The sequence below is a fragment of the Desarmillaria tabescens genome (genome assembly GCF_030435595.1).
Source record: "Desarmillaria tabescens strain CCBAS 213 chromosome Unknown EV420scaffold_6, whole genome shotgun sequence".
Lineage (NCBI taxonomy): Eukaryota > Fungi > Basidiomycota > Agaricomycetes > Agaricales > Physalacriaceae > Desarmillaria > Desarmillaria tabescens.
Window position 1 is genome coordinate 808,633 of NW_026848305.1, and position 14,357 is coordinate 822,989.

The window sequence follows — 14,357 nt, forward strand, 5'->3', positions numbered from 1 at the left end:
GGAAGGATAAAGAGCCGTAACTAACGCGGTTGCGCGCGCAACTCGATCAACAAGAGTTTCTGCAGAATATCATCCTGGAGTAATATTACATCGATTTTCTCAGACTGAAAGCTATACGGGACTTGCAGAACAACATTTTTCTCTCTGTAGAAGGGGAATACAAGGTTGTATGAAGATCAAATGAAGATCGACCTTCTTACGTATTAAACCCGATTAGATAGCCGGACAAGAAGAATATCTAGGAAAGTCGAACAATGGTAGATATGCAACAAGGGCACGGACCATCCATTCTTCGTCATGGCCATCGCGCCATATGACATTTCATTCCCCATGGCCAGAGTATATCCTTAAAATTGGAAAAGGAATTTCATACACCGAGCGGCCAGCTATCTTTATTATGAGGCTACTTCATCATGGAGCAGTACGTATTCTTTGGTCGACAGACCAAATTTAATAACTAGAAATCATGTCCTGCATCAGTACTGAACCCCTAAACTCAGCAAGGCAGACCCACCGTCGGACGCGCGAAGTTCGTAATAACGCGATGGGGGTATGACTTCGTCGTTAACATGGGTACCATTCGTAGATTCCAGGTCAATTATGAACGGCCTAAGGGGACTGTGAATACGACGAGATTCATAATTTCTATCGCCGACATACTTAACAGAACCCTTCACGTCTCCAAACTCATTTTTTTCTTGTATGTATCGATCTGGCGCCCGAAAAAGTTCAAACGCAGCGGACAATGGTGATAAAACGCACTAACATTGAATGACGGCATGTTGCTTCGAACACGAGGGGTGATCAATGGGGATATCCGCCACCAATCGGTCTCGACCAAAGAGATACGCGCTCTGACGTTGTATGTGCAGCAACTCTGCAGACAGGAGGCAATATTCAGGTTAAAATCAAAAGTAGACTAGCCTCAATCACTCACCGACTTGTTCACTCCCCTTAAAAACATAAAGGCGCCAACCCAAAACGGGTTTACGAGCTTCAGGGGGTTCATTGTACTTCAACACTCTGGAGTTTTTTCCATCAATACTTTTGACCGTGTTGGTTTCAGCTGCCAAGAGTCCAGATGCTCCGAAATTCGGCTTGGCCTTGGGTGGGGATGCAGACCTGGATCTTGAACCGGACCGTCGACGTCGAGGAGAGGCTGAACGTCTGGAATCCTGGTCGTAACGTTCACGGTCCCGTTTACGCTCTAGCTCACGGTCGCGTTCACCATATCCATAAGAATTATCCCTGTCTCTTTCTCTTTCCCGTCCGTACTTTCTATCAACATCTCTTGGCATCCTATCCCGTTCTCCTTCCCTTGTGCGTCGCTCATCGTCATGACGATTCCGCCTTTCAGAGTCACGGTCACGGTCCCGCCGCCTGCTGCGGTCCTGGTCATAGGAATAGTCATCTCGCCTACGATTTGATGAGGAAGACATGGCCTAACTGAAGAGAGTCGAAGCAAGTAGAAAATTACGCGTTCGCGGTCGAAGGAAGAGATGTTGTCACTGGCCGGCAGTGTCGGGCCAGTGAAACGCACGGGATCTTCTATGCACGTGATGTTTCAAGTTTACCTCATGACCGAGGTCCAAGATTTAGTTCGTGTCGCACGATCAGGCGTGTCGATCATTAAAACCTGGGAGCAATGAGTTTTAGCACGAGAAATTTCCAAGGAATTTTGATAGATGAGCGGATAATCTAAACAAAAGCTATGTGAGAACGCCGTTACCTAGGCATCGACCCAGCACTGGTAGCATCAGATACTACGGGGGTTCTTTATGATGTTTCTTTAGTAGTGACCACCCGGCGGAGGGTCAGATTTATTTGATTAACATTATCTATCAATTCCGCTCTCTCATAGGTAATCATATTTATATTGCCCTCATCACTAAATGAAAGCTACCGGGATCAATGTCGATCGGACACCAATGTACCCGACGCACCGTCAGTTGACGGTAGCCTCACCGATCACATTGTGCAAATCATCGCCCAGGTATTAATAAAAAACAATATTAATATCGGACGCTGTACGTATATAAGTCCACAGCCTACAAAAATATTCCAAGTATACTTTTTAATTCTAAACAGTAGCTATCTACCAGCATGATGGGTCTGTAACATGGGGGCGAACCGAAGGCGGGTGCAATGTAAAAGAAGTATGAGGCAGAGAAAGAACTCGAAGTATTGTGCAACAACACATACAGTTTCAGTTGTGCTAATAAAAGCAGCCAACCTGCGTAGAAACAAAACCTGTATGTCATTACAGGGTGAAAAAAAATACGTTATAAATATATTCCAAACAGCCCCAGTGTCCTTCCACCGAATTCGCGGAGTTGAACTTGTTCGTGGGTAACATCAAACTTCTGACATGACCATGGTGCTCGTCGGAGCCAACGCTGAATCTCCGTTGCCCAAGTCGTTTGTATTGAATAGAAAATCCAGATCAAGGAGATGTATATGGTCGTAGAAGTCATATAATGAATGAGAATCTTGAGAGGCATGAGCATGAGAGTGACCAGTAATCGTGGGAAGGGAAGTGATGGATAGAGCTTCGGGCACGGGTGCAGTCGGTGTGAACGCATGAATCCCACCTTCTATCGAAACATACCCATCAACCGCGGAGCCGACATCTGTATAAATGTTCTGGGCTTGCGCAGTTTTGGAAATAGTACGGGGAGAATCCGCGCTCTTGACAACAGGTCCGGAGACGTTTCCGTCGTCGACACTTCCGCCCTCGAGAACAGTTCCGCCGTCAAGATCAAACCCTGCCAAAGAGTAGAGTAGAAGAGCCAAACAGCCACAGAAGGTAATATCGACACAAAAATTCCAAAGAGCAAGTTTCCCATTCACATGCTGATTAAGACACCTTCGGACATAAGTGAGGGAAGGGATAAATGTGGTGGACATGCTGCTGTGCAAACGGAGCCTGGTGACCAAAGCGAAGATGGCGGAGTAGATCGATGTGAAAATTGCCTGCCTGATCACGGTGAATCTGATCAGGTTCAAGCCAGCCAAGCGAGTTCGATGTAACCTGGACTGTAACGTGAAATTCAAAAAGTGAGCTATTCGAGTTATAAACATTCATATTCGTAATGTGGACTGGCAGGTGCGCAACCCTGAATAGAACCTAGGAGGCAGACGAACCTGATTTAGAAACCTGACTCGCCGGAACGGATTGAGTTTTCAACTGGTTGCCAAGGTACCTACGATCCTCAATCTCGCCTTGCACGATAGGCGGGAGAAACCGAAGACAACCCTGGTACGAGGACGACTTTGTGGCGGTACCGGTTCAAAGAGGCGTAAGTTGAAGACAGTACTTAAAAGACCGGTTGGTAAATCGGTCCAACAACGGATGTCCGGTCCGACGTTTCCGCCGAGAGCAAGGTCACTCGACCATCCTTACAATCCAGGAGGATCATCTTGACCCGCAAATGCAACACGCATGATCAGAGAGGGAAGTACACCGTGAGTAAAGGTGCTAAACTTTCACAAAGTCAGATTTTTATGATGTTCGGTGAACCGTCCCGCTCGCTTTCCTAAAGCGGCTCGACTACGAACAGGTGTCGAAATCGTTGACAGACATTCAGGTGTATACCATTATGTTTGCGGGCAACGCTCATCGGAGTAGCCGTGCTGATAAGAAGATATTCTACGTTTCACAATGCTACTCGCAAGTGTTCGCAAGTCTAGACTTTGCCGTCGCCCGAACGGGGTCCCGTTGCAATGGGCTTTCCGAGGCCGGCGACTCTTACCTTTGATCTATTCATCCGGTCAAGTAGTCAATGGGAACATGGCTGATAACTACCAGAACCTCAAACCTTACGGTACAATAAATTTTGATCGGGAGCCCACGTAGCAACGAATGAGTTAGAAAGATGACATGTTCAGGCATGCGAGACCCATGAGATAGGAAGAGAGAAACTAACCATCTTACTCATTGAAGCTTCTGTGTCAATGGGATATGATGATCAATATAGATATTAGAAAAAGGAACGGGACCACGATGGCAGTGTTGTCCACATGAAAAGGAAGCTTAACCGACCTCAAGACCGAGTCAAGGGGTAGGTCAGTTTCCAAAGATATGCAACTACTATACCGTGTCCGCGACTCCACATAGACGCTGGCTGTAGGAAGATAATAGCGGAACACGAGGGGGGGTAAACAGAACAGAAACGGTAGTAAAGATACATAAACATAGGTTCGGGGGAGCTGTGAAAGTAAGAAGACAAGGTTGGAACACTGATGGTGGCTGAACAGCGTGCTGGAAACTATAAAACGAAGATAGAGGGTGCCTAATCGACCTGGGAACCCTTGAAGAAGCACCTGGACTGATAGAACACGGTCGCAAGGACAAAATATGCCGACCTGGTATGTGCGCACGATTTCAACGGCCTTGGTCGAGCTTAAAGCCTTCAGGGATGATGGGAAAATCGAAGCCAGATCATCATCTGATTGCGTTTCGGTACCTGCAAGTGCCGCCGTGCCGGGAGATCTAGATGGCAGGGGTCCTCACGCCACTGAGATTTTGCACAGATTTCTACGCCGGAAGAAAGGCCGAAATCAAAGCGGAGGAACCCAGAGAAAGAGACTGAAGAATAATATGGAGCCAAATGCGTATGTTCGGCTAGGCACTGCAGGCACTGGGTGTATGTTACGGCGCCGCGCGGTAACAGGGGAAAGGCCGAAAAAGAGGGCCGGCGGTTAGCATAATTCCAGATTAGGTCATTACGTATTGCAATTGCTGCAAACAGAGATCGTGGTGACGGCGAACAAACAAGCGGACTCTACCTCAAAGGCAAACCAACGCCATACAAAAACATGTGAAGCGGTGCACCTAATTCTGGTTTGCAGATCCCACTGGATAATTTCCTGTCCCTCGCTCGTCTTCATTATCCTTGTCTATGTATGCTATAGGGGAGCCTTCCCGAAGTCGGGACGACCCCGACGCCTCGACATACCGCCCTATGTCCTCGTATTACTACAGCAGCGCAGATATCGTCGACCATTCCCCTGCTCCCGATGCGCGCAATTTTCGTGCGAAGCACATGTCCCGGCAGGTCCCAGAATACAGCGATCATATGGATGGCCATTTGGACGGCCCAAGACAGATGTTGTCGTTCAATGGCCATCGTCAGTACCCTGTCGTCTCCGACGCCAGGCTTGCCTCTTCGAACCCCCCCTTTTCTCTCCCAGGCGACAGCTCCCACTCCTACTATACAACTGTTTCCAATCATTCCGAATATTCGGCCAATATCGACGATCCGCCAAACTTGGTCCCTGCTTCTGCAACCGTGCCCCGGAGTCGACGCGTTAACTATTCGACCACCGTCGACACCTCTGTCTCTGATCTCCAACGTATCAGCTATGGCTATCTGCCTATGCCCGAATCTGCGATCACCGACCGTTCTTACGAGTCGTCAGAAACTTGGTCCCCCCAAGCTGCTGATGGCCCCCCGCCCCCCGCCGAGCCGCTGAAGCCTCGCAAGCCTCGACGTGAAAAGCCCCGCATCGCCCTAGCTCCTGACCAGCCTCCTACCACTCAGGGCAAACCCCGGGCTCGGGTCTACGTCGCATGCATCCAATGGTAATTCTTTTCCCTATCTGAAATATCTGTACCCTTATCGAAATCTTTCAGCCGATCGCGGAAAATACGTTGTGATGGCGCAAAGCCTGTATGCCATAACTGTGGTCGTCGAACTAATGGTTCTAATGAGTGTACCTATGACCCCGTGCCAAAGCGCCGTGGGCCTGATAAAACACCTGGCGCACGACAGCGTATGGCCAGGGAGCTTAGAATGGAATTGGAAAGAGAAAACGGCGGGGCCTCGCGGCGTCGTCGTAGGCGCTCAGACTCTATTCCCCACAAATCTAGCGCCTCTCCGACTTCCGCTAATCTTTCCGACTCCGCTCGCAGTCGCAGTGCCTCTCTTTCCAGGCAGCCTCTTTCGGCTGCGTTATCCTCCCCATCATCTAGCGACCACATGAATTCTCCAGGGGCCTTTAGCGACATGTCTCGACCGCAACCCCCTTATGCGGCTGTTATAAATGGTTGCGCTTGCCATAATGCGAACCCTTGTCCTTTGGGTATCATTTCTAATGACGTATATTTTCCCAAGACCGAGGTTTGCCTTCTTCAGATTGCCATCTCTGGTCAAGTCTAATCACTCAGCTATTCTTAGACGATAGATAGCGCAGGTTTCGTGGCCCAACATAACGAGTCTGAGAATGGCATCGTTCAACGAGGGTTCTATCAGCAAGGCTATAGCAGTAGCAAAGGCCCACAAGCTCAAAATATTTCTAGTCAACCTTCTAGTGAATTTACGCGGAAGACTTGGTGGGATTCACTACTGTCCCTTTACCTCTCCCCTCCCTCTGATTACCAGCAGACCCACTCTCGTTCAGATCGTGACCTCGCCGCGCAGACTATCACTGCCGATTTACGTTTTTTATTTCGTTCCTCCAATTATTGGTTTTCGTTCTTCCATCTACCTACATTTTTCGGCAATTACTTTGATCCCGTACGACGACACAACCTTCAACCTAGCCTTGTTCTTGCAGCTCTTGCCGTATCTACATTTTGGCAAAGCTCAGAGGTTGGTTTGGGGAGGGAAGGTCGGGGTCGAGCTCTACGCCTTAGAGACAAGGCCCAAAGTGCGCTTGAGTCCAGCTTCAATTCAGGTTGGATTGATGAGACTTTAGCTCAAGCTGCATGGGTGGGTAATCATTCTTGTTCTAGATTCCGCGTGACGCTGATCAATCATTTCCAGCTTCTCGCTTTATTCGAGGTCTGCGCTCATCCCAAGCACACAAGGGAGCGGTCTGTCTCATCTCTCATTATGCTCGACTCTTATATTCGAAGCCTCTCTTTAACACTCGTAGACGCAGATGACCCCCAGGCATCCCATTTTACGCCGGGGGCTGTCCCGTCAGTTACGCAGAAATCCACTGACCAGGCTTACCACACTCCGTATATAGCGGCGTCAGAATCTGAATATCTTCATCATAATCACTATTCTTCTTCACCGCCACCGAGTAGCTCTGGAGAATGTGTATGCACTTCTCTCAGCCTCGGGGTACACTATCCTGAAACCCTAGAACACGCACCCATGTGGGCTCATACCCCGGCCTGGAATTCACACTGGTCGGAGGGTGATATCAGAAGGGAATCATGCCGTCGTCTCTGCTGGAGCGCATTGAGCCTCGCAGCAGGGCACGTCGCATACGCCAACGCTAACAATCACCAGGGACCTGATTTGTTCATCAGCGATCCCTCTAATGTACGTGTGGTCGCCCGTTCCTATATTTAAAAGTCTAACGATTGATTCCAGTTCGCTCTATTGTTTTCGGGTGAATCGATGGCCCGGTCTCCCTCTCTTTCTTATAACACCCCTAAGGATACCATATGGGCATTATTTGATCGATCTTTTCTCTTGTGGCATGGATGCGTTCGAATGCGGCATAACCACGAAGCGACAGAAGCTGAACAAGCTCAGTTTACCGTAAAAGCCTGGCTGGAAGCCGATGCTATTGAAGCCAATCTTAATCGACACACTTGTGCGATTGAGAGGTCATTCATTTTCCAAGCACGGGAATATATATTCAAGTGAGCGCTATGCTTCATAGATTTAGGGAAATGATGCTAACTCCTTTGCCTTTTTTCAGTACCAGAATGTGTATATCGTACGAATTCCAGCGTTTCATTCCGCTCATTTCGACGTAAGGATATATATCTTCCTATTTTTGAGAGATTTTGAATGGTGTTTTCCAGGGATGTTAATGGGTTGATCCATCGCAAAAAGGCTGAAGAGTGGCGTAAGTGTTTGACCTGTTCACCGTTTAGCCGAACGAGTTGACGACCCTATGCAATCCAGTGACACACCAATCCACCGTTGCGCAACGTTACATGTTTGGTCTACACGCTGTCACTGGTAACGCCAACAACCACCTGGCACGAAGGCCATTCTTTGTGTTCTGGTTCATGAGTCAAGTGTCGTCGTACGTATCAATTACTTCTACGTGGAGCTATTCTAACGCTGACGATCAGTGCCTTGTCCTTATGGCAATACGATAATTCTTTGACAATTGCGCTGGATGTTTGCAAAGCTTTTTTGCCTGCAATTGATTAGTGCGTAATTTTTTTCCGCCAGAGCTGAGACTGATACGTTTGATTTGATTCAAGTCTCACCACACTCTGGCCGTGTTCGGGTAAGTCCAGTATTTTTTTGCTGATCACCACAACTCTAATATTGTGCGCGCCTATCAGATCAACGCCGTAAGTACGATGGTCTTCGGGAACGGCTTAGCAGAGCGTGTTATATAGCCGGACTTACACCTCTACCTAAAATCAATCTCGGTCTACCTTCACCTCCGAACGATGCGATCTTGTAGGACACTCAGGTATCTATATACGGACGATTTTGCTTGTATTTCTTCGTGTACACTTTACTATCGGGATGGGACTTTGTGGTATAGAATTTCGAAGCTTAGAGGTGAAGAAATGATGCAATTGCCTGATTTGGCTATCTAGCATTAAGAGTTAATTAGCGTGACCGACTCACTACTCTACTTTTACGTTGTACGACGACGGCACCTGATCCCATGTCTGAAGACAACCCGACAAGCACTGCTACTGATACTATGGAGGTCGAGAACGAACCTGTGGTCCCACCACCATCGAGTCAAGGACTCAAGCGAAGGGCGTCGTCATCGTTCGAGGGTTTACTAGACGATACCAGTCGGAAGCGAGCCAAAGGAGACAATCGGAGCATAGAGGCGGGCCCGGTCGCTTCGCCCAATGAATCATCCAGCCAAGCTGTCGCCATTAACGGCGCTGTCTTTGTTGATGAATTAGCACAAGAGCTACAGTGTGGTTGTTGCTCCGAACTCTTGTACAGGCCGGTCATCGTTTCTCCCTGCCAGCATTTCTTCTGTGGAAGGTACGCCTATCATTGAACATCGACAACGAATCATGGATACTGACTGTTCTGCTTTCACAGTTGCTGCATGCTCTGGATTCGGGTGAGTACAATCCCTTACGCCAAACGGCATTCCTTGTTCTTTCTTTCATTATGGCTCTTCGACGCACTCGGAATGCTATCGCATCGCTGCCACTCGATGTCGTTTCTTTGGATCCTGGCTTCGTTCTTTGCATGCGTTGGACTGACTTGAGTATCTAGAATGGAGGTACCAACTGCCCAGCATGCCGTGGAGTTTCTACTATCGTCACCCCCTCGCGACCTTTGCAGACAGTCATAGACGTCCTACTGCGTGCTGCACCCAGTAGAATTCGCGCAGAACGCGAGCGACAACAGGCAGATGAAGTATACAGTGCTGGGACATCCATGCGCGTGCGTACCCTCTCGGTTACGGCATACCTCTTGCTAATTAGCATGCATCATTTGTATTAGATTCCTCCTCCACGGGAAGCGTCCCCAGAACCGAATCTCAACCAGAGCGACTATGCACGTCCATGCCCACATTGTACACCAGGAAACATGTTTGGCTACACTTGCCCTCAACCAGTTCCAGACCCCGATACAGACGCTGAACATGCATGGCACTTGGATGAGGGTACACCTCCGGGCCACGCTAATTGTGGGAATTGGTGAGTGTCTCGTGCCTTAGAATCATTGTTGTCTCTAAGGGACTGTACAGTGAGAATCTACTCGCTTTGCAAGCCCCTACGACTACCAAATGCGACTTTTGTCAAGTATCATTCTGTGGGATCGGAGTACCGGGACGATGCATTGCAGCACCTTTGGCCGCTCAGCAACTGCATTCAATGGCAGACCTTACCGACTTTGTTCAATCACCCGAAGTTTATGAATGTTTCAACGACAACCATATTGAAGTCGACTTCATGCTGGATTACCTTGCCATTCGCAGGATAATGCCGAAGAACATATACCGTGATGTTTGTTGCCTCGTTTTGTTGCAATCTTGAATTTAATCTCAAACATATCAATGGACAGATCGTCACCCATATTCAATCACAGCCCCATGGATTTCAACCGTTATTAAAGCTAGAACTTTTCAGGGATGTTCACCCGGTGGCCGCAGGGACGGATCCTGATCCGGCAGCTCCGCGTCAGAAAATCTGCAGAGCTTGTGCGACGGAGGTTTTACTGTGGGGCCTGAAAGATTGGTGGCTACGAGAAAGACAGAAGGGCGTTGCAGAGGGCCAGATTCCCGGCAGGGAAGATTGTCCCGATAGCAGTCGGTGTTCTCGTCAGACGGATGTTGGTAAGTAACGACATCGTTGACCGTGGATTCTCGGGTTAATGTGCCTTGTTGTTTCTAGATCACGCTAAAGAATGTAAGTTGCTACCGTTGGCTGTTAAGGCGTTCTAATATTGGTTCGCAGTCAATCATATTTTCGGAAGCCCTCAAACAGAGATGACCGGACCGACAGCGGCTCCTCCTGCGCCTTCGGAGGGATCGAGTGCTCTGTCGGCGACAGAAGTGTCTCCGGGGGCTCCTCTCGCTTCTGCTCAAGGAGCCGGGCAATCAGAAGGCTCGACATACAACTCTTCTGTTACAATTGACAGTGATGTGGCTATTACCCCTGTTCCTGTCCGTGGTCCGGGGGATGTCGTGATGTGAGGAGCTTGTATATTGTCCAAACATTAGAAGGAAGAACGGTTAAGTGATAAGACGTCGACCTATTGCCTTCGACGCGTTTCATAGTTTGTGTTTCTATGTATTTTTTGTGACTGGATTTTTTTAATCAGTTCTTCTATATACATCGCCACTTTTAATGTAGGTTTAATGAACACCGTATTATGTACATGCATTTGGGAAAGTACAGACGCGAGACGCGCCAGTTGTCATTACGGTATCTATCCATCTCCACAGAATTATCTGTACAGAACACTAACTCCATTTGGGACTCCGAAAAATCGTGACACTTTTCCCCGCATCACGACCGCAGAAACAACTCCGTCTCGCACCACTGAGTAAAAAAGTAAGTACACGATGTCCGCAAGCGACTTGTTCACTACAACGTCCTTGTTTTCCCTTGCCGGAGTGGCAGGAATCGCGTTGACCGCTTACACGGGTGCCAAGACCCTCTTACCGCAGAATGCGACCTTCAAGGACCGATTCACCTTCGTGTGGCTGGTGAGCGTTGAATTGGTTGCTGCGCCTCATAATCCCGAAATGAATGTCGTTTTTCCTTCTAGGCCTTTGACGCATTGATCCATTTCCTATACGAAGGGTCGTTCCTGTACTACTCTACCTTCGGGCGCCAGGTTAACCTGAGCGAAGGCCCCCTTGCGGAAATGTGTGCGTACTATTACCATTCGTTTTTCTCCGTGAAACTCCAATGTCCCTGGCTTTTAGGGAAGGAATATGCCAAGGCTGATTTCCGTTGGGGATTCTCGGAACCGACAGTCGTGTCGCTGGAAATTCTCACCGTATTAGGCGCTGGGCCGCTTTGTTGTTACATTCTGAAGCAGCTTGTCTCTAATGACCCTGCGAGGCATTACTGGATAGTAGTGTTGAGCACTGCCGAATTGTATGGAGGGTACGTCGGTTGTGGTTCGCTTCCGATGTCACAGAAGCACTTACACGAACCTTAGTTGGATGACTTTTTGCCCGGAATGGCTTACCGGAAGTCCGAATCTGAATACTTCGAATGCCCTGCACTTATGGGTTTATCTTGTGGCAAGCTTATCTTATCTCTTTTCGGGGACTAATCTTGGCTGACTTGCGTTTTGACGCGTCTGAATAGTTCATGAATCTGATGTACCTGTTTCTTTTCCCTGTGGGCGCCGGAAATTTCTAATTGCTGTTTGTTTAGCTGGGTCTTGATACCCATTTGGCTGATGGTTGATTCCTACTCCCATATTGCGAAGGCAGTACGCGCTCAAGTTCCGACCAAGACTAAGAATGCGTAGAAGGGAGCAACTTAGATATAATACCCTGATTTGTATTTGATTGCAACCCAAAACTACTTATGACATTGGACAAAAGAAAAGTTGAAAATGTAACAGAGACGAAAACTGTGCAAGAAAGTATTAACTACGAATGCAAACGCTGACTAGAGTGAGTAGGTAATTAGTCCAATAAAGCGAAACCTGTGACTAGTAAGAAGACTTCTTTGGAAGTATTAATAAAGCCCGTTGAAGAGCCCGAAGGTAAGATAGATGATTTCACTGGGTGAGAGGTTGGGTAACGTTAAAGGGAGGCGACGTGTTCCCAGAATCTCCAAAGACTGCCAGAGGATAGTCAGAATGAGGTAGCTAGACGTTCCAAGGTGGCAAAACTTACGAACGACCATATAGTCTGGCCGAGGTGCGGTGTTATTCGGCATTGTACACATTACCCAACCTAAACTCAGAGGAAAGTTGGCAGCCAAGGGACGGTCTGCAACGTACATGACGACGTTAGCAAATGCCCACAAGGAGATGACGGAGGCTTACGGATGTCAAGATTCTCGCTGTCTTCGGTCTGGTGTCCCAACAACAGCAGACCTGTGGTGTTCTTCACATCTTCAGGCATACCCGTCGTGTCTGCAACATGTTGGCGCTATAGAAATACGCTCAATGAGGAGAATGGCGTACCCCAGGTTACATTATGTTGAGTGCCAGCGCACCAATTGGTGGACGAGGTGGGCGAGGTGATAGTAGGGTTCCAGACCATGAGCTCCTGCGACTTGGACGTTGGATAGGCGACGACGACGGCGAGGAAAAAGGCGAAAAGGACAGTAATGAAGGAGAACATGGTTGAGTGAGGATTCACTGAGACGGTGGTGGTGGTAGGAGGTGAAAGGGCAAGGTAAAGTTGTAGATCGACTGGTCAGCCCATTTATACTCAGTCGCGCTTCTCAATATTACGCATTTTGCCGTATTAGGCTGCTCGGCGTAGAATCAAAAGAAGACTACTTTGCTTCTGACGGTAGACATCCGTGAGCACAATATTGAAGCAAGAATCTGTCAGTGAATACATTCAGAATTATCGCCAAGGTACATAGAGCAGACCAGGCCAGCGCTCTGGACGATAGGCATACTTCTCTACAACGGAGAGTGAATGAGACTGCTGACTGCAAATCACTTTTATCAGGCACTAAACACCGCAGGCGGTATTGTCGAGTAGGCAATTTGAATAGTTCCCGGAGTGATTCTCGACCAACAGCATGCTAGCAGTATTCAGTATAGAGATGCTTTGCGGTCCTGCACAGAGAAGCTGTCTAGAGTCGTACCACTAATCTCATACGCTCCAATGAATGCGAGCAGGTGGTCACACGGAGGCAGAGAGTCCGATCAACAGTGCATCGACGAAGACAACTAGCTCATCCAGCTCCAATATCGGGATCACTGTCGTTACTTAGAGCACAGCGTTACCCTTAGATTCCCACTGCACAGGTAGCCTCTTCAAGCACGTCACTAGCCTCAGCCTGCGCGCTAATCTGTGAATTCAGGACTGCGATTTCCAGAATCTCCCAAGACTGAAAAGCCCGAACATGAGTCAAGTGGAAAGGCTAAAAGAACCAAGGCACCAAGGCAACTCACGGACGACGATGTAACCATGTCCAGGCGTTACGTCGGGCACAAGGAATGATATGGTACCAGCCATGATATCAAACCCTTCGGCGAGTGGATTAGCTATTAGGTAAAGAAGAGGTAGGAGAATCCTTAGAGATGGTACACGGAACGGAGCATAGCAAGGTACATACACATATTCAGGTGCTCGTCAGTCATCTTGGCCATTAATGAAGCCCAGCACGATTTTCCCTTCCTCATTCGTGATATTTTGCGGTGGTTTACTTGTATCCCTAAACGGTGTCTTGGAATAAGCCTAATGGATAGACGGCGCGAGAAGGGATATACCACGTAACAGAAACACGCGAACCGTTGAACCACGTCGTACAAGCAGTAGGATTCGTGATTTTCGGACTGTATACATCTCGGCGGGATATCGCAGGGCGGTCGCGTTGCTCAGAACGATAAACAGCAGGCAGACGGGCAGCTTCAGCGGTGATAGGAAGACTGAGAACGGCGAAAGCGTAAAGAGTAGCAATGAAGAAAGCGAGAAATTGAAACATCATGGCCAGCGTGAGTTCCAAGTTGAAAAGTGCTAATGATGGTTGGAAGGGTAAGAAGGGACAGTGACACACCTAATAGAATTAAACATTGATCGGTTTTGCCTGACAGAAATACTTCATTATCAAGTAATTTGGCAGGTAATACTTGTGCGAGACATGGTGAAAAAATTGTCATATCAAAAATGGAGAACTGTTGGTGAATTGTTGCTCGCGGTTGGAAACGTTCGGCTGCTAATGAATTTCGAAATGGTGAGACGACTTGTCACACACTATCCAGAAATAGAATATGGCACGTGACTAAATGCGCGACTGT

The 14,357-nt window shown here is 48.2% G+C and overlaps 7 protein-coding genes across 7 annotated transcripts; 3 read left to right on the forward strand and 4 right to left on the reverse strand.

The window, feature by feature from the left end:
• Nucleotides 1–59: 59 nt before the first annotated feature.
• On the reverse strand, nucleotides 60–1,505 carry EV420DRAFT_1516600 (SMAD/FHA domain-containing protein). The gene is made up of 6 exons (XM_060471953.1): nucleotides 1,448–1,505; nucleotides 938–1,391; nucleotides 767–877; nucleotides 661–712; nucleotides 515–609; nucleotides 60–457 (listed from the first exon to the last, which is right to left on the reverse strand). Exons 2-6 carry the CDS (start codon nucleotides 1,296–1,298, stop codon nucleotides 396–398), a joined length of 681 nt encoding a protein of 226 aa, XP_060335607.1. The 5' UTR covers nucleotides 1,299–1,391; nucleotides 1,448–1,505; the 3' UTR covers nucleotides 60–395.
• A 512-nt stretch (nucleotides 1,506–2,017) lies between these two features.
• On the reverse strand, nucleotides 2,018–3,298 carry EV420DRAFT_1516605 (uncharacterized protein). Its single transcript, XM_060471954.1, has one exon. It carries the CDS (start codon nucleotides 3,079–3,081, stop codon nucleotides 2,356–2,358), a length of 726 nt encoding a protein of 241 aa, XP_060335608.1. The 5' UTR covers nucleotides 3,082–3,298; the 3' UTR covers nucleotides 2,018–2,355.
• Nucleotides 3,299–5,378: 2,080 nt separating this feature from the next.
• EV420DRAFT_1263148 (uncharacterized protein) lies at nucleotides 5,379–8,388 on the forward strand (the record flags this gene model as incomplete). The annotated part of the gene is made up of 11 exons (XM_060467156.1): nucleotides 5,379–5,584; nucleotides 5,636–6,155; nucleotides 6,180–6,713; nucleotides 6,768–7,277; nucleotides 7,329–7,603; nucleotides 7,663–7,716; nucleotides 7,769–7,812; nucleotides 7,872–7,995; nucleotides 8,045–8,125; nucleotides 8,180–8,205; nucleotides 8,264–8,388. 11 exons carry the CDS (start codon nucleotides 5,379–5,381, stop codon nucleotides 8,386–8,388), a joined length of 2,499 nt encoding a protein of 832 aa, XP_060335609.1.
• Nucleotides 8,389–8,562: 174 nt separating this feature from the next.
• Nucleotides 8,563–10,386, forward strand: EV420DRAFT_1516624 (uncharacterized protein). Its single transcript, XM_060471955.1, has 7 exons — nucleotides 8,563–8,936; nucleotides 8,997–9,018; nucleotides 9,177–9,347; nucleotides 9,408–9,604; nucleotides 9,655–9,913; nucleotides 9,972–10,242; nucleotides 10,301–10,386. The coding sequence occupies exons 1-7, from the start codon at nucleotides 8,599–8,601 to the stop codon at nucleotides 10,348–10,350; spliced, it is 1,308 nt and encodes a 435-aa protein (XP_060335610.1). The 5' UTR covers nucleotides 8,563–8,598; the 3' UTR covers nucleotides 10,351–10,386.
• Nucleotides 10,387–10,819: 433 nt separating this feature from the next.
• EV420DRAFT_1046526 (Emopamil-binding protein) lies at nucleotides 10,820–12,003 on the forward strand. Its single transcript, XM_060465513.1, has 6 exons — nucleotides 10,820–11,118; nucleotides 11,181–11,283; nucleotides 11,341–11,524; nucleotides 11,580–11,661; nucleotides 11,732–11,745; nucleotides 11,801–12,003. Exons 1-6 carry the CDS (start codon nucleotides 10,975–10,977, stop codon nucleotides 11,895–11,897), a joined length of 624 nt encoding a protein of 207 aa, XP_060335611.1. The 5' UTR covers nucleotides 10,820–10,974; the 3' UTR covers nucleotides 11,898–12,003.
• A 149-nt stretch (nucleotides 12,004–12,152) lies between these two features.
• EV420DRAFT_1475950 (uncharacterized protein) lies at nucleotides 12,153–12,723 on the reverse strand (the record flags this gene model as incomplete). Its single annotated transcript, XM_060469303.1, has 4 exons — nucleotides 12,153–12,214; nucleotides 12,271–12,366; nucleotides 12,423–12,512; nucleotides 12,564–12,723. 4 exons carry the CDS (start codon nucleotides 12,721–12,723, stop codon nucleotides 12,153–12,155), a joined length of 408 nt encoding a protein of 135 aa, XP_060335612.1.
• A 387-nt stretch (nucleotides 12,724–13,110) lies between these two features.
• EV420DRAFT_1516633 (uncharacterized protein) lies at nucleotides 13,111–14,276 on the reverse strand. The gene is made up of 6 exons (XM_060471956.1): nucleotides 14,117–14,276; nucleotides 13,830–14,076; nucleotides 13,726–13,774; nucleotides 13,676–13,700; nucleotides 13,512–13,604; nucleotides 13,111–13,422 (listed from the first exon to the last, which is right to left on the reverse strand). The coding sequence occupies exons 1-6, from the start codon at nucleotides 14,217–14,219 to the stop codon at nucleotides 13,346–13,348; spliced, it is 594 nt and encodes a 197-aa protein (XP_060335613.1). The 5' UTR covers nucleotides 14,220–14,276; the 3' UTR covers nucleotides 13,111–13,345.
• Nucleotides 14,277–14,357: the final 81 nt, after the last annotated feature.